Genomic DNA, 25,912 nt, shown 5'->3' on the forward strand with positions numbered 1-25,912 from the left:
CTTAGACCCCAGCAATTTGAATAACTCGGTCCAAATTGTCCCAAGAACCGTGCATCTTAATCATTGATGATATTGTGCAGGACTCCCCAATACTTTCCACATTCTTTATCATCAACTTGGCTACCTCTGTTGTTGAGCACTATGAGGATGTAATAATGAATATTGCATACTTTGAAAAACAATCGATTATCATGAGTATCGATTCGAGTCCCCCTGCTATCGACAAGCTTGATATGAAGTTTAAGGAAATGCTCCCCCACGGTCTTTTTACTACGGGCAATGGCTCCAAAAGTCCCACTAACTTCCGCTGCTCTATCTAATCTTGTTAGCAAGTAAGACACGTTCGAACACATTTCTCCACATCGGTCCCCATCTTTGGTCGATAAAAGACCCTCTCCACGAGAGCTAACGTTCGGTGAGTACCCGAATGTCTAGCCCAAAGGGAATCATGACACTCTCTTAAGAGTTCACACCTTAAGTTGTTCACTCGAGGAACATAAACTCTATTTCCTTTGGTGTTGATGAGTCCTTTCTGGACCTAAAATCATCGTGCCTTGCCCCCTTTGATTAGTTGCATCAGAGTTGCTGCTTGGGGATCATTGTACAATCCATCCTTGATCCTGGAAAGGAACTTGGAGTGCAGTTGACTTGCTTGGCCTTCGCCTTTCAACTGCATGGCATTCGCTAACTCCACTTTTGGACTCATTATATCGGCTATGACATTTGCTCTTCTGGGCTTGTACTTCATTGCCATATCAAACTTAGCTAGGAAGTCTTATCACTATGCTTGCTTTTGGGAGAGTTTCTTTCGAGTTTAGAAGTAACTCTGTGCGATGTTGTCAATCCTTAGCACCGATCACATTCCGAGAAGGTAGCGTCGCCAAACTCGTAGATAGTGGACCACCACTGTCATCTCCTTCTCATGCATCGGATACTGTCGCTTGGTCTCGTTGAACTTACGGCTCTCGTAGGCCACCGGGTGACCCTCCTACCTAAGTACACCCGATAGCAAAGTCCAAAGTATCTATATGGACTTCGAAAGGCTTCCCATAGTTCGACAATTTTGAGTACTCGTTCTTCCAATACAGTAGCCTTTAGGTCTTGGAATGTCGCTTCATATTTGTTTGACCATCGCCAAGCCTGCTCCTTGAGCAACTCCACCGGTGGAGTTCGTGCTTTGAGTACCTAGCTATTAAGCGTCGATGATAGTTGGCGAAACTAAGGAAGGATCTTAGCTCCAATACCTTCTTTGGAGTTCGCCATTTCGCCACAGCTTGCACCTTTGATTTGTCCATCTAAACGGAACTTTTGCTAATTCGGTGCCCCAAGAACAAAATCTTTATATGAGCAAAGTAGCACTTCTCCCTTTTCACGAATAAAGTGCTCTCCCTGAGAACCTTGATAATTGTTTGAAGGTGCTCGACATACTCCTCGAGCATTTAGCTATAAACGACGATATCATCCAAGTAGACGACGATAAACTTGTCCAGATACTCCTTGAATAGTTGGTTTATGAGGGTGCAAAATGTGGCTCGAGCATTGGTTAAGTCGAAAGGCATTACCAAGAACTCGAACACTCTGTATCTTCGTTTAGTCGCATTCAGTAATGTGCACTTGCTAGTAGCCCAACCTAAGGTCAAGTTTAGGGAAATACTTTGCTTTGCTAAGTTGGTCGAATTGGTCCGTGATGAGCGGGATGCGATACTTGTTCTTCACCATCACCTTGTTTAAGGCTTGATAGTCGATGCACAGTCGGAGACTCCCATCTTGTTTCTTTTGGAAGTGGATTGGAGCTTCGAATGATGCTTTAGAACTACGAATGAGACCATCGCTTAGTAGTTCATCTAACTATTTCCTGAGCTCTGCTAACTCTGGAAGGACCATGCAGTATGGTGGTCTCGCTGTGGCTTTATTTTCTTAGTCTCCCCCACTTGACCCCACAACGCATTCAACAAATGCATTGCTCACATCCGGGGTCCGTGCGACTCTTCAACGTCACTGTTGGATTTCGAATTGCTCGAATTAAGGGCAACGACCTTGCCCTTGTTCGATCTGGGGGGGTGGATTGATGCTGTTAAGGCATTGAGTGCTTGCTTTTGTGGGCATTTCGTCACCATGTGCGGTCCTCTGCACAAGAAGCATTCACTAGGTTTTGGGGCCTTACATTTTGAGCTTGGCCCTTTGTGGGAACTCCTTTTCTTTTGCTTGTCCCCGGACTCCTTTCGGGAATATTTGGGTGGGCGATTTTTCGAAGATTGTTTCTTCTCCAAGAAAACAAAGTCAGTGAGCCTTTCAACGATTGCAATTGCCTCGATCACATCGGTGATATTCCTTTGATGCAGTTCCTGTTGTGCCCACAGCTTCAGGCCATCGAGGAAGCAGAATAGCTTAACCTTCTTGGACATGTCTTGTATGTTCAACATCAATGCAGAAAATTGCTTTATGTAGTTCTGAATGAAAGTAGTTTGGCGGAGTTGTCTTAGCTTCCTTCATGCGACAGACTCCGTGTTCTTGGGTAGGAACTGTGTTCTCATCTCCTGCTTTAAGTCTTTCCAAATGTCCACTCGACATTGACCTTGTTGGATCTTTCCCCAATGTGTTCGCCACCAAAGTTTTGCTTCTCCATTCAGATACATGGTTGCTATCGAAACTTTAGTTTCTTCGGAATCGGGCCTCGTAGTTCAAAAGTATCGTTCCATGTCAAACAGGAAATTCTTGAGCTCATTCGCAATCTTGGCAACCTCGTAGCAATGCAGCTTAGGTGCCCTTAGGTTTTGTGGCGAAGCGACGTGCGTGTTGGTCCCTCCTGCATTAAGAGCCTTTGTGAGCGATGTAACCCTGGACGTGAGAGTTCCATCACAACTTCATGTAGATGTTGCACGAAGTCTTTGGTGTCTTCTATCAATCGATCGATTAGGGACTCGACTTTGTCGATCCGAGATTCTGCTTTTTCTTGCGAGTTTTTTGCCCCAAGAAGCCTTCGTTGGTGTTGGTAGTGTGCCATTAAACTCGATTCAAGAACATCAAGGCAGGTTTCCACAATTGTAAGCCTCTCCTTATAGCTTCTTTTCCCAGTTGGCGCTCCAGATTGCGTCTCCACTCGCAGAGAGTTGCCAACTTCTTATTCGTGTTGATCGCTGTCACTTTCCGCTTGAGTGGCTCCAATAGCTTAAGAGCTAGGTTGTACTTGTAGCCCACCTACAGTTGCTTGGGGCAATGGTCCGGCTTGGCCCATCTTGTTCGATTCGCCACGATGCTTCGCTATGGCAAAATTGTGAAACTTTTCGCTATTTGCTTGAATTGCTTGCTCGCTCTGATACCACAATGTCACAAACTTAGCTGGAATTGCTTAAGTCGTGAGGCATCCTTATGGCAATATCATGGACTTAGTTGGAATTGCGTAAGTTGTGATGCACCCTTATGTTAAAGTCGTGAACTCAACTGAAGTTGCCTAAGTTGTGAAGCACCCTTGCACCAATGTCACTGATTTAGTTGGGATTGCAGTAATTCATGAGGTGCCTTTGTGTTATTCGTCTGCAAAGGGTTAGCCTATTTACAACCTTGCTCAGGTCCCGTAGGATTTGTCAAAGAGCAAATTGATTATATCAAAAGCGAGCAACAGACAAGTCCTGACATCGTGCGAAGAGGACAGCTTTACAAACAATTCGACAAACACTCTGTATGCAAGAGAGAAAAGTGAGGAAGGAGAAAACAAGAACTTTAGGAGGCAAAACGAATAGTCGCAAGTTCGCCAATGTTTGTACACCGGGTGTCGTGCGCGATGACAAGCTCCCGTAGACTTAATGGCGAACTTGTGAAATCCAATCAACACCCAACGCTACCCAAAACGTTTGTCCTGCCAGGTGCCATGTGGGGTTTTCTAGGGTGTTGAGATGGGTGATGTTTTGCACCGCACTACAGCTGGTAGAAAACAAGCCATGACATGCAAAAACAGAGCCAATTTGTGGCAATTTTGCTCGTCATGGTGAGTGGTCGCTCTGCAGCACTGCAATCTGTTCCTGCTCACAATTTTTCAGCAAAAACACACAAAACCGAGGCAAAACACGTTGCCAAGCATCTGCACAAGCAAACAAAAGCGACGAACGACGAAGATGTTGCGGGTGCGCAACGATCGTTCGTGACACAACGTGCAAAGGTAAAGGCAAAAGGGCAAAAGGGAAGGCAATAGCATTAACCATACCATTGGAAAGAATCAAGTCAGGCGACGAAACACCTCAATCGGATTCAACAACCCGCTCAATCCGAAGACTTGGCAGCGACATGGATAGTAGTGCCTCAACCGATGATCGTGATGGCGTCGGGGAGTTGATGGTCCCGTCTACACAATTTGAGAGTGGTGCATGGACCGAGGAGCAGTATTTTACACATGCCACCCAAGATTCAGATCATGGAACTCGACGAGGTACTAGTCAAGTTTATACACGGAAGGGGAAGGGGAAGGCAGTGGATGATTTTGAGCAGATGCGGTAGAGCGTACATCACGTAGACACAAAGTGAAGCTTATCATTTTCATAGCCATTGTATCATAGAGAATCTTATGGCCAACAACCATACGATCATCATTCGTCATGCTTCTCTAAGGATTAGTACGGTGATCTATCTTATGATACAGAACAACAGATCAATGGCGTAAGGAGAAGTTTTAACATTCTCCATGCTTTGCACAATACATGCCACAGTCGTACTTGCCTCAGAGCTGCCTCGAACACGTGATTAACAGCGATCAAATTACGACTATCACTATATTGATGCACTAATGACATACGATATATCAGTATACTATGTAGTGAGATCAATTTTAGGTTTGAGTTCGACAAACATATCAAATTGATATATAGATACAAAGGATCGAGGACCTCGATCCACTGCCTGTGGTGTCCTGTTATTTTTTTGTTGATAGAACCCGGTATATTCATCAATCGATTACTTAATTCATTTGAATATTAAAATTTAAATTATTTTTAAAAAAATCTAATAGTTCAAATCAGTTTTTTGTAGATAATTCAATATTAATGAAAGAATGGTTCCAAATGTACCACAAAGCTACTCAAAACCCAAAGAAGATATGTACCACTATTCTTTCTTAATTTAGATTATTTTCGCTAAAATTATACTAAATTTATATTTATTTCCATCTTAAAAACCATAATCTATTTTTTTTATTTTTCAGATATTTGTAGAGCTATTTTCGATGTTTTTTGGGTGTATCGTTGGTATGCCCTAGCGTACCATCGGTGCCTCGGTACGTACCGTACCGACCATTGGTCCGTACATTGGTTTCGACCGAATTGCAAACCTTGAGTTTAATATAATCTTTTTGCATGTATTTTATTTTCTTAATTTTCTTGTAGCTCTTTAGATAATACTTTTGTCTAACTATAGTTTCATGTGTGATTAAGTTAATTAGAAGTTTATTATCTGAGGATTATGCTTCCAAAATTTAGCTTTAATATTTCTTTAATATATTTTTTATTCTCATTACTAATTTTAGGATCAGCATCGGTGCTGTTCTTCATTATTTCTTTGCCAATGCATTTTGCTATTTTTTCTTTCTATCAAAGTTACTTCAATTTATCTTTTAGACCATTGCCTCTTGTTTTTTTTCTGACAGCAAGTGGAGAGTTTTTTCAAGGTTAAACTACTTTGCATGATTTATCTGTCTCTAGTGCTGCATGTGCATTTTCTTTTATGTATTATATGTCTACAAATACAAATGTTAGTTATGTTTAAATTTGTGTCTCTATGATGCAAGGTCTGCAGTTTTGTGTAGATACTGGTGCCAAACTGGTACACCAAATTTAAAAAAAGGCTGAAAAATAAAAAAAATTGTGCAGTGCCTGTACTTCCCTATAGTGGGCCGTACTAGTTCCATACCAGGTTGTACCAAACTTGTAAGACATAATTCCCAGTTTACTTTGGTTTGTATACTGGTAATCTGTCGGATCAGTGAATACCGCCCGTACCAAACTGTACCGAGTGGTATTGCGAAAATTGGTATGATGTACCCCTAGTTCTGAAGAAAATAATTAATAAAAAACTGATACGCAATCTCAATAACCCATTGGTCATGAAGTAAAGCATATGAAAAAGGTTTGGAAAAAATATATATCAGGAATAGTTCATAGTATTATAGCAAAGTTGATGCTTACTAGCAAGGTAGGCAATACCGAATGATACCGTCCGGTACGGGCAGTACGTACCGGTCCGATGGCATACCGGTACGCGGACCGCCCACTACCGGATGGAACGAAAAATAATAATAAAATAATATATATATATATTTATTTATTTATATTTATATATACATATTTTAAAAAAGGCGACGTTTGGCGATGTCGCCGAGGCGACTATTTCGGATTATAATATATATATATATATATTTATATTTATATATTTATGTATTTAAATAAACGAGGCGACGTCGCCGAGGCGATGCGACGTCACCTTTTAAATAAATAAATAAATAAATATATATATATAAATATATATATATATAATCTTTTATGTATATATATATTAATTTATATATATATATAAACGAGGTAACGTCGTCGAAGCGACGTCGCCCCGCCTGCGAGAAGAGAGAGGCGACGTCGACGTCACTGAAGCGACGTCGCCAAGTTATATATATATATATATATATATATATATATATATATATATATATATATATATATATATATATATACCGAGCGGTATACCGCTCTGTCACGAACGGTCGTCGCGCGCCCGCAACATCTCCGTTCAACGAACCGTTCGTCGCTCACACCCGCATGTACAGCTGCTTGACAGCATGTTTTCTCATGGTTTTGGGTCATTTTGCTTGTAAATATGTAAGTTCGAACAAGCTGCAGCGTTGCAAAGCGACCGCTCACCGAACAGAGCAAAACAGCCCCAAAACAGCCCAAAACAGCTCCGTTTTCGCGTGCCGCGGGAGGTGAGCGGAGTGCTACCTCCGCTCACCAAAATGTCAGCCAGCTCAGACCCCAGGAACCCCCCGGGTGGCACATGGCTGGATGGGGCTTCGGTTATATACCGGGCGTTGAACACTCTTTCGCAAGTTCGCACGTGACCTTTACGGGAACTTGGTTTTGCGCCCGGGACCAGGTGAGCGGCTGTTTGTGGGCTTGCAGCTGTTCGTTCATCCTTGAAAGCCTTGTTTTTCTCCCTCTCCCTCTTTTCTCTTGTGCACACAAGGTGTTCGACGAATTGCTTGTAAAGCTTTCCTTTTCGCGAGACTTCGGGACTTGTCCGTCGCTCGTTCTTTCGATCTAACTCTCTTTCTCTTTTACAGGTCCTTCGGGACCTGCGAAAGGTTACAAAGTGGGCTGATCCTTGCGGAGCAAGATCGCAAGGGCGAAGCGCGACTTAGGCAACGCAAGCTAAGTTCGCGTCTTTGCCACAAGAGTGACTCGCGACTTAGGCAACACAAGCTAAGTTCGCTTCTTTGGCCGCAAGGGTGCCGCACGCCTTAGGCAATTCCAGCTAAGGTCGTGACATTGTGGTATCAGAGCGGGCAAGCTCTTCGATCGAATAGCGAACGAACTTCGCAACTTCGCCATGGCAAAGCATCGTGGCGAATCAAGCAAGACGGGGCAAGCCAGAACCTTGCCCCAAGCAGCCGCAGGTGGGCTGCATGTGCACACTCGCTCTCATGCTGTTGGAGCCGCTCACGAGGATCGCGGCAGCGAACAGGATGAGCGAGAAGTTGGCAACTCTCCGCGAGCGGAGGAAGCGCAATCTGGTGCGCTAACTGGGAAAAAGAGTCATAAGGAGAGACTCACGACGGCGGAAACCCGCCTGGATGTTCTGGAAGCGAGCATGGAGGAACTCTACCATGGCCAACAAAGACTTGTTGGGGTAGAGAGCTCGCAAGAGGAAGCGGAGTCCAGGATCGACAAGGTCGAGGCCTTAGTTGACCGACTGTCCGATGACACCAAGGACTCCGTGCAGCACTTACAGGACGTTGTGGCGGAACTCACGGCAAAGGTGGCTATGCTCACAAGAACGCTAAATGCGGGAGGAGGCAACACCCGCGTTGCACCGCCACAAAACTTGAGGGCACCTGAGCCCCATGGATACAGAGGGGCCAGAGATGCCAAGGAGCTCGAGAACTTTCTGTTCGACATGGAGCAATACTTCCGAGCTACGAGGCCCGACTCTGAAGATACCAAAGTTTCTATAGCAACGATGTATCTGAATGGAGATGCGAAACTTTGGTGGCGAACTCGTTGGGAGGAAATCCAACAAGGTCGGTGTCGAGTCGACACATGGGAAGACTTGAAGCGGGAGTTGAGAACTCAGTTCCTACCGGAGAACACCGAGTTCGTCGCAAGAAGGAAGTTGAGACAACTCTGCCAAAGTACCACCATCCGAGACTATGTGAAGCAGTTTTCTGCACTAATGCTGGACATACAGGACATGTCCGAGAAGGACAAGTTGTTCAGCTTCCTTGATGGTTTGAAACCATGGGCTCAACAGGAGCTGAATCGAAGGAATGTTACCGATGTAGTCGGGGCAATTGCAGCTGCAGAAAGGCTCACCGACTTTGTTTCCTCCAAAGACCCAGCGAGAAGGAAACAATCTTCAGGCAATCGCCCTCCAAAACATTCTCGAGGGAAGGAGCTTGGGGGCGAACAGAAGAAGAAGAGCTCCCACAAAGGGCCGAACCCGAAAGGCAAGGCCTCAAAACCTGGAGGATGCTTCTTGTACGGAGGACCGCACATGGTAAGGGAGTGCCCACAGAAACAGGCACTCAATGCATTAACGGCTTCCATCCACCCCCCCCCCCCCGATCGGACAAGGGCAAAGCTGTTGCTCTTAGTTCGAGCAGTTCAGAATCCAGCAGCGACGGTGAGGAGTCGCAAGGACCCCGAATGGGAGCAATGCGTTTGTTGAACGCTATGCGGGGTCAAGTGGGGGAGAACACGAAGACAAAGGCACAAAAAGCAGGAAGCAGTGAACTGATGTACGTGGACATCAAGCTGAATGGCCAAATGACCCGTGCAATGGTGGACACGGGCGCTACCCACAACTTCATAGCCGATCGTGAAGCACAGCGACTTGGGTTGACATTGGAGAAGAGCCCAAGCCGAATGAAAGCGGTGAACTCGGAGGCCAGGCGAATCTCCGGGTTGGCGAAAGGAGTTCCCATCAAAATCGGAACATGGAGCGGGAACACCAACATGATGGCCGTGCCACTGGACGACTTCCAAGTGATTCTTGGAATGGAGTTTATGCACGCGGCGAAGTTGGTGCCGATGCCGTTCTTGAATTCCCTATGTATGATGGGAGGCGATGACCCCTGCGTGGTTCCCGTCTCTCGGAGAGGAACCAAGGAGCCCCAACATATTTCGGCATTACAATTGAAGAAAGGGGTGCGAAAGGGCGAACTAACATTCGTGGCTGCTATGAAGCTAGAGCCACTCAACGAAGAGGCCATTCAAGAACCTGCTGTGGTGGCGAACGTCCTGAAGGAGTTCAAAGACGTTATGCCACCCGAGTTGCCGAAGACTCTTCCACCACGCAGAGGCGTGGATCACAGTATCGAGCTGGAGCCAGGAGTGAGGCCTCCAGCGAGACCACCCTACCGTATGCCCCCGCCAGAGTTGGCAGAACTCAGGAAGCAGTTAGGTGAACTGCTAAGCGGTGGTCTCATCCGCAGCTCTAAAGCACCTTTCGGAGCTCCAGTTCTCTTCCAGAAGAAACAAGATGGGAGCCTCCGATTATGCGTCGACTACCGAGCCCTCAACAAAGTAACAGTGAAGAACAAGTATCCCATCCCGCTCATTGCGGACTTGTTCGATCAATTGGGCAAGGCGAAGTATTTCTCAAAACTCGACCTTCGGTCGGGATATTGGCAGGTGCGCATTGCTGAAGGCGACGAAGCAAAGACTACTTGTGTGACCAGATATGGGGCGTTTGAGTTCTTGGTGATGCCTTTCGGCTTAACCAACGCTCCGGCCACATTCTGTACTCTCATGAACCAGTTATTCAAGGAGTATTTGGATAAGTTCGTGGTCGTCTACTTGGACGATATCGTCGTCTACAGCCAAACGCTCGAGGAGCACGTCAAGCACCTTCGGACGATTTTCAAGGTTCTCAGGGAGAACACTTTGTTCGTAAAAAGGGAGAAATGCTACTTTGCTCAAACTGAGATCCTATTCTTGGGGCATCGAATCGGTGATGGCTCCATTCGGATGGATAAGTCGAAGGTGTAAGCAGTTGCGGAATGGCGAACTCCAAAGAAGGTGCCAGAGTTGAGATCCTTCCTTGGTTTCGTCAACTACTATCGACGCTTCATTTCCGGATATTCAAAGCGGGCAACCCCACTAACGGAGTTGCTGAAGAAGGAGCAGCCTTGGAAGTGGTCGGACAAATGTGAGATATCATTCCAAGACCTGAAGGCTGCTGTTCTAGAAGAACCAGTGCTCAAATTGCCAAACTATGGAGAGCCCTTTGAAGTCCATACAGATGCTTCGGACTTCGCTATTGGAGGAGTACTCATGCAGGAAGGTCATCCGGTGGCCTACGAGAGCCGCAAACTCAATGAGACCGAGAGGCGGTATCCAGTGCATGAGAAGGAGATGACAGTAGTGATCCACTGTCTACGAGTTTGGCGACACTACCTTCTCGGGTCGCGATTTGTGCTGAGGACAGACAACATCGCCCTGAGTTATTTCCAAACTCAGAAGAAGCTCTCCCCAAAGCAAGCACGGTGGCAGGACTTCCTGGCTGAATTTGATATGGCAATGGAATACAAGCCCGGGAAGGCGAATGTCGTGGCCGATGCGCTGAGTCGGAAAGTGGAATGCGTGAATGCTGCACAACTGGAGGGCAGAGGCCAAGCAAGTCAGTTGCACTCCAACTTCCTTTCCCGAATCAGAGATGGACTGTATAGTGATCCCCAGGCAGTTATCCTGATGCAGCTCATCAAAGAAGGCAAGGCACGACGATTTTGGGTCCAGGAGGGACTTGTTTACACAAAAGGGAATAGGGTTTATGTTCCCCGAGTGGACAATTTAAGGCGTGAACTCTTAAAAGAGTGTCACGATTCCCTTTGGGCTGGACACCCCGGCATTCACAAAACGTTGGCTCTCGTGGAGAGGGCCTTCTACTGGCCAAAGATGGGGGTTGATGTGGAGGAGTATGTTCGAACATGCTTTACTTGCCAACAAGACAAGGTGGAGCAGCGAAAGCCGGTGGGACTTTTGGAGCCGTTGCCCGTACCAGAAAGGCTATGGGAGAGCATTTCCTTAGACTTCATATCAAGCTTGCCACTTGTAGGGGGACTTGGATCGATACTCGTGGTGGTCGATCGGTTTTCAAAGTATGCAACTTTCATTGCTGCTCCCCTACACTGTTCAGCTGAAGAGGCGGCCAGACTGATGATGAAGGGCGTAGTGAAGTATTGGGGAGTCCCACACAATATCATTAGTGATCGAGACGCTCGGTTCCTGGGACGATTCTGGACCGAGCTATTCAAATTGTTGGGGTCAAAGTTATACTTCTCTACAAGCCTCCACCCCCAGACGGATGGCCAGACTGAAAGAATAAATTCGCTCTTGGAGCAGTATCTCCGGCACTACGTGAGTGCCAATCAACGAGATTGGGTGAAGCTGTTGGACATCGCCCAATTCTCCTACAACTTGCAGCGGAGCTCTGCATCCAACAAGAGCCCATTCGAAATTATCACAGGACAACAACCGTCGACTCCGCACACAATGGCAATTGGGTATACTGGGAGTAGTCCATCAGCCTATCATTTCGCAAAGGAGTGGCATCGAAATGCCGATATTGCGCGAGCATACTTGGAGAAGGCGGCAAAACGGATGAAGAAGTGGGCAGACTTGGGAAGGCGACCACAAGAGTTCAAAGTTGGCGATTTGGTGTTGGTAAAGCTCCAACCAGCATCACTCCAATTCTTCAGGAACAGAGTTCACAAAGGATTGGTGCGTAAGTATGAAGGGCCCTTCCCAATTATCAGCAGGGTAGGCAATGTGTCTTACAAGTTGCAGCTGCCGGCGTGGTTCAAAATTCACAACGTTCTTCACGCCAGCAACCTGAAGGCCTACCATTCGGATCCGCAAGATACTTCTCGAAGTGTTCCAACTCGGCTTCCTCCCATTACAGCCTCCTACGAGAAGCGAGTGGAAACCATTCTGGCGGATCGTAAGATAAAGCTACCCAGTGGAGCGGAGCAGACAGAGTACTTGGTGAAGTGACGAAAGCTTCCCCGAACTGAAGCCAGTTGGGAGCCTGAAGACGCCCTGCGACATGAAGAAGAAGTCATCAACAACTATCAACAAGCGTCGACGAGGGCGTCGACAGTTTAAGTTGGGGAGAATGTCACGAACGGTCGTCGCGCGCCCGCAACATCTCCGTTCAACGAACCGTTCGTCGCTCACACCCGCATGTACAGCTGCTTGACAGCATGTTTTCTCATGGTTTTGGGTCATTTTGCTTGTAAATATGTAAGTTCGAACAAGCTGCAGCGTTGCAAAGCGACCGCTCACCGAACAGAGCAAAACAGCCCCAAAACAGCCCAAAACAGCTCCGTTTTCGCGTGCCGCGGGAGGTGAGCGGAGTGCTACCTCCGCTCACCAAAATGTCAGCCAGCTCAGACCCCAGGAACCCCCCGGGTGGCACATGGCTAGATGGGGCTTCGGTTATATACCGGGCGTTGAACACTCTTTTGCAAGTTCGCACGTGACCTTTACGGGAACTTGGTTTTGCGCCCGGGACCAGGTGAGCGGCTGTTTGTGGGCTTGCAGCTGTTCGTTCATCCTTGAAAGCCTTGTTTTTCTCCCTCTCCCTCTTTTCTCTTGTGCACACAAGGTGTTCGACGAATTGCTTGTAAAGCTTTCCTTTTCGCGAGACTTCGGGACTTGTCCGTCGCTCGTTCTTTCGATCTAACTCTCTTTCTCTTTTACAGGTCCTTCGGGACCTGCGAGAGGTTACAAAGTGGGCTGATCCTTGCGGAGCAAGATCGCAAGGGCGAAGCGCGACTTAGGCAACGCAAGCTAAGTTCGCGTCTTTGCCACAAGAGTGACTCGCGACTTAGGCAACACAAGCTAAGTTCGCGCCTTTGGCCGCAAGGGTGCCGCACGCCTTAGGCAATTCCAGCTAAGGTCGTGACAACTCGGTATATCGTTTCGTACCGTACCGAGCGAACATCGAAACGTCGGTACAGTACGGTATTGCGAACCTTGCTTGCCAGAGCTTACAATCATTGGACTGTCTATATATTGGCTGACCTTGATGATCTTACCCTGTCAATGTTAGCTTGTAGGCATTCTTCCAGCATATTCTTTTGAGTTGGATTTCCATGTGATGGGAGCCTCATGCACTGGGTATGCCCTTTTTTATTTCCATGTGATGGGACTACAAGTATAGAATTTCTCTATGAAGGTCTTGCACTTAAACGCAATTGACTCTCATAGTCTGCATCTCAATGTGCAGAGGATTATGTTTCTGCTCTTTACAGGCTTTATGATTCACTACATGATCCTAAAGTGTTTTGACCTGACGCATGTATACCAATGCCCATTTTTGTTTCATTGAAATACGTGAATTCATATTTCATATTTTTGATGCTCCTAATTGAACTATAAATTGTGAAATCTCTGCAACTTGGTATTGGTACATGGGCAAAACAACTACCTGATGGCTCTTTTCTGTTGATGGTTGTTTTGTTATGAAATTTTACTTCATTTAGCATATCTGGAAAAGAAATGATTCTATACAAGATTCATTTTTTCTTGTGACATTTTTAGGCTTCTTTTTACCACCCTTGGTGGTGAAAAGCGTTTTGCGTCAATTGTTGCAAAGAGGTTGGAGTCTCTTGGAGCTCTAACACAAGGAGATCGCAGGTGATCCGACTTTATATTGATCTTTTTGTGCTTGACCAAATACTCAAATCTACGCAAACATGATGGAATTAATTTTAGAGGTTAACACTTTTATGTGCTTGTTGCATGTTCATTTTGATGCTTAATGCACAGGGCTGGCCCATCATTGAGTGCTTTCAACTATGACAGCAATTACGGAAAGAGGGCCCTTATGATGATGTATAGGGGAATAATGGAACAGGTTGTTTGTTTAAGCATTCCATGGCGCATATTTATTTACATTATGTGTTCTTCTAAGCTTGTACCTAGCAGCCTGACATCTCATGAGCATATCAGGATCCTTTGCCTGTGGTACCTCCTGGCTGTTCATCTGAAAACCCAACAACGATTCAAGAATTTATCACCATTGCTAAAGCTGCTCTTGTGTCAGTTGGAATTGTCAGGGATACGATAATCTGTAAGTACAGCTTATGTTTGTTGCAGACATTCTTCATCCCAAGGCACGTACTACCTGACCTTAAATTGTGCATGGGTCTTGATAGTAATTGAAATATGAAAAATAAGTCTTATGACCAAAGAAAATTTAAAAATCAATCTATGACAATGAAAAGAAAAAAAGGAAAAAGGTAACTACAATTGAAAGATTAAACATAAAAAAAGCAATTGAAAGGAAAGCACATGTTTTACTGCTTCCCAACAAAAACTTCAAACCTGTGCCTTAGAATAGAATGCTTAAGCATGTTTTATCTAACCACTAGCAACAATACATGTTTTTACTATTTCAAGTTTATATTTATTGCTGACATTCCTACAATTGGGAAGGATGGAAAAATAACTGGTAGATTAGAAAAAAATGCCTCTAGCAGTTTCCCTATTGTCTTTTGAGAGATGATAAGAAGCAGACACGCTTCTAACATCTGCAAAAGCATTGCTACATGAAATAAAAAGCTCTACCACATGCGACTCGTCGTCCCTTGTGACAGGAATTGCTAACAACATGCTGGAGTACTTTCAAACAAGACTTTCTACCTCTTTCCTTGTTTCATTCTGTTCCTTCTCTACTGTTTACACTGGTCGAGAATAGTTGAGATTCCAACCCTGAAAAAGAAAATCCTCCATCTTTTATGATTCATCTCCCTTTGAGAATCAAGTGGCACCAGTTTGCTAGAGTTCTTTCTTTCCTTTCTTCCTACAGTTGCTCACATTGATGGAAATTACTTGAGATTGGTTGATCTACTACTGATTTATTTGCAGTCTGGATGACTTTAATGTTTCTTGAGAATGAGAATCCAATCTTTTCTGGTTCTAACCTTGTTTGATTAGGGAACCACTGATTATATTGAGCTTTATAAAAAGCAATATCCTTGATTATACTAAGATCATTTTACTTTTTATTTATGGTTATTAGTGGAGTCTTCTTAGGTCTCTTTCTCGTACCATTACGACTAATTATCTAGTCTCTTCTAACTACTGCATCTATAGACCTCGTTAGTATATATTCATACCGTCTTAAACTATTCTCTCTTATTTTATTCTCTATTAAAGCTATATTTAATTGTCCAAGAATAATTTTTTTTTAATCTTTGCTAATGATGTCACACATAAAGTCTTAACATTCGCACATCACATTGACAAACTTCTTTTTTAGTATATTGTTTGTTAATCACCCAACACTCACATTCATAGATTATTGGTGGCCTAACAATTGTAATAATTTTTTTTTTGATATAACAGTTACTAGTCAAATTAATCTTGATGCCTGTGCCCACTTTTATCTTTGAACAATAACTTTAGATTCCTTCAAAGGCTAAAATTTATCATCTCTTTTTCTCAAGGTATGTAATTTCGTACCGTACCGGAGTTTCGACGTTCGCTTGGTACGGTACGAAACTGTATACAGAGAGGTATTCCGTTCGGTATACCGCTCGGTATATATATATATTTTTATATATATATGCTCTCTCTTCTCCCATGAGGCGATGTCGTCTCGTTTTTATATATATATATATATATATATATATAAATTAATAAATATATATTTATATGTATATTTTTTATAAAAGGCGACGTCGCATCGCCTCGTAGACATCGCTTTTTCCTTCTCCCACGCGGGGTGACATTGTCGAGGCGACACGACGTCACCTTGTTTATATATATATATATATATATATATATATATTTATATTTATATATATATATATATATATATATAAAAGGTGATGTCGCGTCACCTCGGCGATGTCGCCGAAAAAGGCGACATCGCGTCGTTTATATATATATATATATTTATATATAAAATATATTTATAAAAGGCGACGTCACGTCGTTTATATATATATAAAAAAATAAGATTATAAATATTTATATATAAATATTATTATAAAAGGCGACATCGCATCGCCTCGGTGACGCCGTCGAAAAAGGCGACGATATGTCGCCTTTTATAATATATATATATATATATATATATATATATATATATATATATATATATATATATATATATATACATTTCGTTCCGTCCGGTAAGGGGCAATCCGTGTACCGGTAAGCTGACTGACCGGTATGTACTGCTCATACCGGACGATATTATTCGAAATTACATACCTTGCTTTTTCTTTTATATGAAGCACCAAAGTCACCTAGGATGGATGAGGCCTTCCTTTTTCTAGCTTCCATCAAATGTGAGATCTTTAAGATTTGGGTTCCTCTTGCAGTTATACCATTAAAATGTAGGGCCTTGGGCTAGTGATACTATCATAAAGAAGGCAAGTGTCATGGGATTCCAAATTAATTGTAAATCCCATGGGTGTGTTGATGTGGATAAGTTTTAGGTCTTTTATATGAAATATACAACAGTTATTTGTCATAATAGTATCTTTTTGTGATTTGGTTATTATTTATTTTTCAATAAATTTGCAATAATTATTTTTAATGGATTGATCTCCATTAATTTTTATTTATCATTTTTATGTAATTATTATATTTTTATATTTTTTTTATCACTTTTTTAAAAGAAATACATCAATAAATAATTAAATATAAATGTAAAGCAAGCAATTAAAATATAATATTTTGTTGCCATGAATTTTATTTTATATGTTCTATTATTTTTATTCTTATAACTCTTAGTTTTTGAATTTTTGTCATGTGATCATGATTCTGTTAATCGAATCTGACTAAATCTTGTAGATCCCAGTGGTATCATCTCTGGTTGATTTTCATGCCCATCTTGCAAAGTATGTCTCACAAGTGAATCTAATTTGACTATCTAATTGACAGATAGATTGCACATAGACTAAAGTCGGTCTGATTTGTTTATGACCTGATCCAATTATATTTGTAATATACTATCTCTACTCAGGTTTTATATACTTTATTTTGAGATTACAGAGAGTATATTTATATTCAAAAATGTTAGAAGCAACTAGATTTAATTGAGATTGGAACTTCAGACCTCAATAGGGTTGGATGTGGATTTGCTTTTTGTCTACTTAGATTACTGGATTTTCTAAGATTGGGATCAGATTGAACCAAACCTATCCAATCCAGATTGATCCATCATAGCTTTAAATATGATTATGTACTCCATTAGACTCTTTTTATTGCAATACACAACCTGTTTTTTTTCTTGGGAACTGTTGAATGCTTATATACTAGAATTTTATTTTTACATTTCTAAGATGTGAGCAATTTTGCATATGCCTTCTGAAATATATGAAATATTGCATGTATATCTCTTAAAAGTTGCAAATACTGTGAATGCCCTTAAATGTGTTAATTCTTTCTATTATGTCTATGCTGTTGTTGTTCATCAACAGAGGTCCTGGAACCTATCAATGTTTTAAATAAATGTTCTATGCCCAACAGTGCTTCTGCTTTATTATTTTCTCACTATACCTTGTTACAAGTCATGATGATGAGCTACTTTTTGTTGAGCTTTAGATGGATCATGATCCTCACTTTTTGAAGGAAAAAAAAAGGCCTTTGCCTATAGTAAGTCAACCTAGTTTGTCACATTGATTGGTGAGCCTCATTCAAGTTAAATAAGGATGATTTTTATAATAAATTATATTGCTACTTCTAGAGGTCATTTTAATTCTGACATGGATAAAAGGTTACATCAGCTGGATGGGTGTTCAGGATGATTGTGTTGGTATTTATGGCATTTGCAATTTTATGAGTTCTTTTATGAAGTCATGACAGGCTATAGAGGCATCAATAATATTTTCCCAAAATATGTAAAGTCGATTAACCAGTAGAAGTAAATTTGGACTGTGAATGAGAAGCTTGAAGATGTGTAAAGATTCCGTGCCTGAAGAAAGTGCAGGTTGACCTTGCTTTGATTTCCACCTTTTAATAGGGAAAAATGCTGATGAAAATCCTACTTCGTTGGTCGATTTTATTTTACTAAATCTCATGGCATTACAATGGAAATCATCTGGCCAGTTCTAATCAATTTGTTGCCAAAAGAGGAAGAAGAGCACAAATTCAGAAGGAGGGTGAAAAGGAGAAAAAAAGGACCTAGTTACTGTCTCCAATGCTACCGACTCTAGAAGTTGTTGATTGGCCCTGGTTGTTGCATTGCTTCACCCACTGTAGCCCCATGTGCAAGAAGCATGGAGTGAGTGATTGATAGACATGGAACTTGAAGAACAGAGAGGTTCCTTACTCCTCGACTCATGGTTCACATGGTCACCAACTCCCAGTATGGCTGTGTACTTACATGTAATACCAGGATCTATTTCTTAATTTTGTTTGAATAATAATGATATTCAGATGAGATATCTATGTTCTTGTATGCTTAACATATGGATGGATACTTGTGTCAACTGTATACAATGTTTAATGCTGTACCAGTAGGCTGTTTACTGAGTACTGGGTACTGACTATATCTATTTGTTAGCACTTAGCAGTTTACCACGGTAACTGTATTATATTATTATACTATCTGCCAACTGATTGGTACTTAATATGGACTGGTGTTTAAATACTTGATAGTAAATATGTTGAATAATGATAGGAATGGTGCTTACAAATCCAATGATTCTAGTGCATTACCCTTTTGAATATGTATACAGATAGAAAATGTAAAATGTTGGCATGATTTGTGCGTCTCATGATATTGTTCCATGAAAAATGGTGTTGCTTTGACAGTGGCATTAGCACCCCAAATCGACTAGAAATTGAAGACGGTTTTGAGGCGACAATGTGTCTCTATTTCTTAAGAAAACCTTGTTAATTTAAGGGAAGATCATGGCAGATGTTGCTTCATAAGCAACTGATTGGATTAAGGCACATGCACTTATGGAGTATATTGTTAATAATGTAAGTTGCAATGATAGCATTGGTGTGCCATAGAAGTTGCAATAATAATGTTGGTGTGCCCTGTGCTGATGATCTACCAACATGAGTTCTTTGCCGGCTGGCACAGCAAACAATACACAAAAGGTTGGATTGATACTCAAATTTTGATCTTTCCATCATGTCTCAGCACAGATGAAGCTCAACCTTGAATGCCTGAAACTTCCCAAAAATTCAAACGTGTTCTGTTATAAATTATAGAGAATCACCTTGTTTAAGATTGTGATTGCAATAGAACTGGTTTAAGTTTCCTCATTAAATTCACAAGAAACTTAGAGTGGGCTAATTTTTGTCATAAATGCCATTTGCAAGTTTATTCCAAATTTTCTTTATATAGGCAACGGAAAGGATGGTGGAAAAGTTTCTGGACGTATAGTGGATTCAGATATGCATGATGTTGGACGATTCTTAAATCGTCTTTTGGGCTTGCCACCTGATATTCAAAACAGGCCTGTTTTTCCTTATATTATTGAATATAATATATTGTTACTCAACTTTCATTTCAAGTAGCGAATATTCTAATCTGTCTTGCAGGCTGTTTGAGTTTTTTATCAGCTTCCTGGATCTTGTTGTTCATAATGCTCGAAATGAAGGGCAGTTTGATTCAGGAATTGTTGATATTAAAGCTAATGTTATTGAACTGCAAGGATCACCAAAGGTATTTGTTTATTTGGAATTACATTTTTCAGTGATCCTCAGAACTATTGCATTTATTATTTATAGCATTCTTTACAGATAGTTCATGTTGATAGTCTTTCTGGTGCTGCTACAGTATTGTTTACATTCACAGTTGACCGTGGAATTACTTGGGAGGTAAGTTTATCACATTCAACAATGATATTATCTCAGGATATGTAACAGTGGCTATTTGATTTTTCTAATAAGAGTTTGTCTTCATCCAGTCTGCAAAAACTCTACTGGACGAAAGGCAGATGGATGGAGTTGCTTATGTTAATGATGGATTCTATGAATCTAGAAGGGAATGGATGGGTAGAAGACACTTCATATTGGCGCTTGAGTGGTATGTTATCTTCTGATTGTCATAATTTCTCTCATATATTTGATTTCTCGTTTTCTTAAAGATACATGTTGTATTCCGTGGTTCACTTTACGCATGTAGTAGCTAGTTGAGGAAAGTACTTGAAGAGCATTAAGGTCACAGGAAATTTTCATTTTGTGATGTAATGATTTTCTGGAAGTTTATAGCTTTGGGAATTCCACTGGTTAAGATTCCTACTGTTACTGTGTGAAGACAATAGCATGGGCTCATTTTGGATGGGTTTATGAGCCATGGCAGATTTGGGTTCTGACACCTCGACGCTAAGTGGTTGTATCATATCACTATAATTTCATTTTTTTTCAGTTATTTATCTACGTTCCAGGACTCTAGTCTCTAGTGACATCAATATCAACATGTCATCTCCATCAGACGGTGGGACAAGATAATCAAACAACATGTAATGCCTTTCAAGTGCATCTCAAGCCACCATCCATGGCTAGTGTTGAGACCCAAAAGTTGTTTGGCTAACAACAGCAAATCTGGGATATTATAGCATTCTCTCTTCTCTTCTCTTGAGTAAAACTGGCATTAAACAGTTGGTAATGAGTGCTTCCATTAGATATTACTACATATTTATCTTGTCCAAGTGGCATGTGAATGGGTCCATCTTTAGTAAGAAAAGAGGGTGGGGAGGGGATAAAATGATGTATAAGAAAAGAAGACAAAATAAAAAAGATATTTGAGTGTTGTCTTCCTCTTATTTTGAAAGTGAAATCTATCATAAGGCACTGTGAAAAAAGAGGTCCACTAACCTCATAAGGGTTATCACTAACCTGTTTACAAGTAATATATTTCTCTTTGCATAAAAAACTTATGTTTCTCATTTTAACTATGTGAAGCTTTAACCAAGATTGGTTCTACTTGTGATATTGAAGCCTGCTCTAGTTTTATAGGTGCCAAGTGGCATGGTTCAAAATACCAGTCAGATTGATTCATGTGGACCACTAGTTACTGGTCTGACCAACCATTGGTAATGGCCCATATAACTTGATAATGCTCGATATATACCACCTTATTATTATGACTAGATATAGTGTCAGCAAGAATCACAAATGCTCATGCTACTTAATATGTTAGTATTGCACTAATTCAATAGTTTATTGAATTCAGTATCAAACTTATATTTAAAACCTTGGCAGGTAGATTAAACTTGTATTTCTCTTCCTCAAACCACTTTAGTCAATTTGAAGATCCTTTATTATATTGAATAAATTTAAAGATCCTTTATCATGTAAACCTAGGTTTGTGTTTCTGAGAAGAAACTTACAATGTAAGCTTTCCAAAATCAACTAGTCCCTTACCTAATTGAAGTAGGTGTTAGTTTCTTGGGGAATGTAAGGCCTTCATATGGGTGATTTGGTTTCTAACTACCATATAACAGTTTTTTCTTTCTCAGTTTCACTAGTTGTAATTAAGTACCAAATGATCTAAATTTTATAGCTTCTCAAGTTTGGACTGAATAAAGATGTTTTAAATAAATGATATGTAAAAACATAGACTCAATATAACATGGGCGAATATCCAGAAAAGCCCCTAGTGTTTTAGTTTATTTCAAATTGTGCCCTGTTTTTTTAATTATTCTCACACAGTGTCTCTTTTCCCCCAGATGACCAAAATATCCTCAAAAAGGGGCATGCCAGTTTTTCGATTTTATGAGGTTTCCTGTAAATTGCATAACTACCTTATTCTTTGATATTTTTTATTCAAAAACATATTCAAAGAATCTCCATATCACTAGGTGTCACCCTATAAAAAAATTTAGTAGATTAATGTTTAATATAATCAAGTTTAGACAAGCTTCAAGGTCTTTTTGTAAACAATATAACTGCCATATTCTCAGGTTTTCTTGATCGAAAAAGGATGTATTTATCACTAAGACCCACAGTCCCACACTGCAAAAAATGAATAAATTTAAGTTTAATTTAGTTAAGTTTAGACCAGTTGGAAGGTTTTCTAAAAATAGTGTAACTCCTCTTATCATTGAGTTACTTTTTTCGAGAATAGATCCAAAGAATCTACTTGTAACTAAGAGACATCTTGCAAAAAATTAATGACTTTAAGTTTAATTTAGCAAAACCTAGGCTAGTTACATGATTTCTTGAAAACTGTGTAATTGTCCTGTTCTTATGTTAGTTTTTACAAAAATGTACCCACAAAATCTCCCTGATCAATAGGTTCCATCGTGAAAAAAAAAGAGTAAGTTTAAACTTAATTTAGTTAAGTTCAAATCAGTTTTAAAGCTCTCTGTAAATGTATAGCTGCTTTATTCTTAGTTTTATTGTTTGAAATATACCCAATAAATATTTTTATCACAAAGACACTTCCTGCAGGACATAAACAAAATTCACCATCTGGTGAAGTTTTTGAGTATATTTTCAGACAAAAAAGACTCGAGAACAGAGCAGTCATACTATTTCCATGAATCCTTTTAACTTGCTTGATTAATTTAAACTTAAATTTATTCAATTTTTGTAGGTCAGATTCTATTAATAATGAAGTTCTTTAGGTATATTTTCTGATAAAAACACCAAGAATAAGCTATGACACTATTTTTAGAAAAATTTATAACCGACTTAAACTTGTATGTACTCAATTATTTTAGGGTGAATCCTAGTGATATGTAGGTTCTTTGGGTATATTTTTGGGAAAAATAGCCTAAGAATAGGGCATTTACACAAGAAACTTGGTAACTATACTTATTTATAGTTTTTATTAAAATTTTTTAGATTTTCCTCTACCTCTCTTCGTACTATTAATATTAATCATTTTATCTCTTCTAACTACCGTATCTGGAGGTCTCCTAAGCACGTACCTATACTATTTGAAACGATTTTTTCTCATCTTATCTATTCGTTATCGAAGTGATACTTGCTTGTTCATGAATAAAAGAGTTTTTTTTCCTATCTTTTCTAGTAACTTCATATATCTTTCTCAATATTCTCATCTTGGCAACACAAACTTTTTGTATATATTGTTTCTTCACTACCGAGCATCTATAAAGTATTGTTGCTCTCACAGTTATGTTATAAAATTTTTATTTTAATCTTAAAAGTATCTAATAAGCACACAAGACTCCTGATGTTCTTCATCATTTTAACCAATCTGTTTTTACTCTATGAATTAAATCTTCATCGATTACTCCATCTTATTGAATAATGATCTAAGATATCTAAAGTTTTTATTTAAAAGAATTTCTTGTCCATCCAAATTAACTATATTCTCTTGTCTATTTTTAGAATAACTAAAATTATATTTTATATTTTCAGTTTTGGTCCTGCTTAATATGAAACATTTAGTTTTCAAGACTTGCCTTTATAGTTTAATTTTATAATTAATACTACTTAGGCTCTCATCAACTAAGACAATATTATTAGTAAATAATATACACTAGGGAGGTTTATCATGTAAGTGACTAATAAATTCATCCATTATCAATGTGAAATAGTAGAGACTTAATGCGGATCCTTGATATAATCCTATGCTAATAGGAAACTCACTCGACACATTTTCTATAGTTATGATACTAGTAGCTACATTATCATTACATATCTTTAATAACATCAATATAATTATTGGATACACCTTTCTTTTTTAAAACCCACCATAATAAATCTCTTGGAACCCTATCATAGGCTTTCTCTAAGTTAATAAAAATCATATGCAAATCTTTCTTTTTGTCCCTATACTTTTTAATTAATTGTCTTAATAAATAAATAACTTCTATGGTTGATCTTCTATGCATAAAACCAAATTAATTTTCAGAGATATTTGTTTCAAGCCTTATCTTACTTTCGATAACTCTTTCCCAAAATTTCATAGTATGACTCATGATTTTAATTCCTCTATAATATGAACAATTTTGTATGTAACCATGATTTTTGTAAATTGATACTAAAAAATTCTTTCTTCATTCATTAGACATCCTTCTGAATTTTATAATTTTGTAAAATAAACTAGTTAACCAAGCTACTCCCTTGTCCCCTAAACTTTTTCAGACCTAAATAGGGATATCATCAAGCCCTTCACTCTTAGCTATTTTCATCTTTTGACTTCATTAGCTTAATTTTGTGAACAAATCTATGATTATTAAATCTACCACTATTATTTATTGTTAAAAGTAGTTCCTGTGTGAAATATTCATTAAATAATTTATAAAAATAAAATTTTCAACTTTTCTTGATCTCGTGATCATTAACAAGTATTCTTTGATTTTCATCTTTAATAATCCTTGCACTTTCATTCCTTAGGTTTAGCAATTTGATATATATCTTTTTCACCATCTTTAGTACCTAATTTATTATAAAAAATATCATAAGCTTTATATCTTGCCATACTAATTACTTTTTAGCCTCTGTTTTAGATTCTTTATATCTTTTAAAATTGTTCTCATTTTTACAATTTTGTCAATCTTTGAAACATGATCTTTTAGTAAAAATTACTTTTTAAATTTTCTCGCACCACCATCGTCTCTTAAGGTTACACCTCTACCTTTAGTTTCATTAAGAATCTCTTTTGTTAAGCTTCTAATCTTATTAGCTATCGTAGGCCAAATAATATTAATATTATCCTTATCTAAGTTCTAAATCGTCTCCGTTTCCATCTTATTCTTGAAAGTGTTTACATTATCATCTTTAAAATTTCACCAGGTATATCTTTTGCCAACTTTTGCCACGTATAACTTTATAATTTTTATAAATAACTTTATATATCTTACTAGTGAGAAAAAAGGTTTATTATCTTTAAAATTCCACCATCTTGTCCTAGTAAAATTTTCTATAATATTTTTCTTCTTCTATTTTCTATAGTAAATATCTAATACCATCAATTGATGTTGATTCATCAAACTTTTGCCAGGTGTAACTTTATAATTTTTACAAATAACTTTATCTAACTTTCTAGTGAGAAAAAAAGTTTATTTGACTATAATTGTGACCACTCTTCTAAGTAATCAAATGTCCATTTCTCTTCTTAAAGTGAGTATTTATAATTATAAGATTATACGGAGTTACAAAATCCAAAATCATACCACCACCTTCATTTCTCTCTCTATAACCAAAGCCCCCATGCAACCCTTTATATTCACCATATGTTTTCCCTACATGACTATTCAAATCTCTTCTAATTATTGATTTTTTAGTTATAAGCATTTCTTGAATGATACCATCTAAAGCTTTCCCAAAATTCTCTTTTGGTTTGATCATCTAATCCAACTTGAGGGGCATAAGCACTAATGACATTCAAAACATTTTGTCCTTTCATAAATTTTAGAATTATAATTCTATCTCTAAATCTTTTTACATCGATAATATTGTTCTTACAATCCATAATTCTTACACCATTTATATGTTTAATTTTTTCAGTATATCAAATTTTAAATCAAGTGCTATCAGTCTCTAGATTTTTCTCCTACCCATTTAGTCTCTTGTAAGCAAATGATATTTATTTTTCTTCTGATCATAGTGTCTACCAATTGTAATCCCTTCCTTGAAAGTGTTCCTATATTCTCAGTTGCTAACTTAATCCATTGTTCGTGGATTAATTTTTTTATTCTCATTGGTCCAAAACAATGAGAGAAGCCTTGCCTACTTAGCACCACATCCCGGTGCCGATGTGATGG

The 25,912-nt window shown here is 39.5% G+C and overlaps 1 protein-coding gene across 2 annotated transcripts in view; it reads left to right on the top strand.

The window, feature by feature from the left end:
• The window catches only part of LOC135584102 (protein FORGETTER 1-like), a 99,109-nt gene that overhangs the window by 51,789 nt on the left and 21,408 nt on the right, over window positions 1-25,912 (top strand). For both annotated transcript variants that reach the window (XM_065079382.1, XM_065079383.1), the window contains exons 21-27: window positions 13,797-13,892; window positions 14,025-14,112; window positions 14,208-14,328; window positions 19,573-19,684; window positions 19,770-19,893; window positions 19,971-20,048; window positions 20,138-20,256. In XM_065079382.1, the coding sequence (XP_064935454.1) occupies window positions 13,797-13,892; window positions 14,025-14,112; window positions 14,208-14,328; window positions 19,573-19,684; window positions 19,770-19,893; window positions 19,971-20,048; window positions 20,138-20,256 (738 nt within the window). The remainder of the gene's footprint in view (window positions 1-13,796; window positions 13,893-14,024; window positions 14,113-14,207; window positions 14,329-19,572; window positions 19,685-19,769; window positions 19,894-19,970; window positions 20,049-20,137; window positions 20,257-25,912) is intronic.

The sequence above is a fragment of the Musa acuminata genome, chromosome BXJ1-8, assembly GCF_036884655.1.
Source record: "Musa acuminata AAA Group cultivar baxijiao chromosome BXJ1-8, Cavendish_Baxijiao_AAA, whole genome shotgun sequence".
Classification (NCBI taxonomy): Eukaryota; Viridiplantae; Streptophyta; class Magnoliopsida; order Zingiberales; family Musaceae; genus Musa; species Musa acuminata.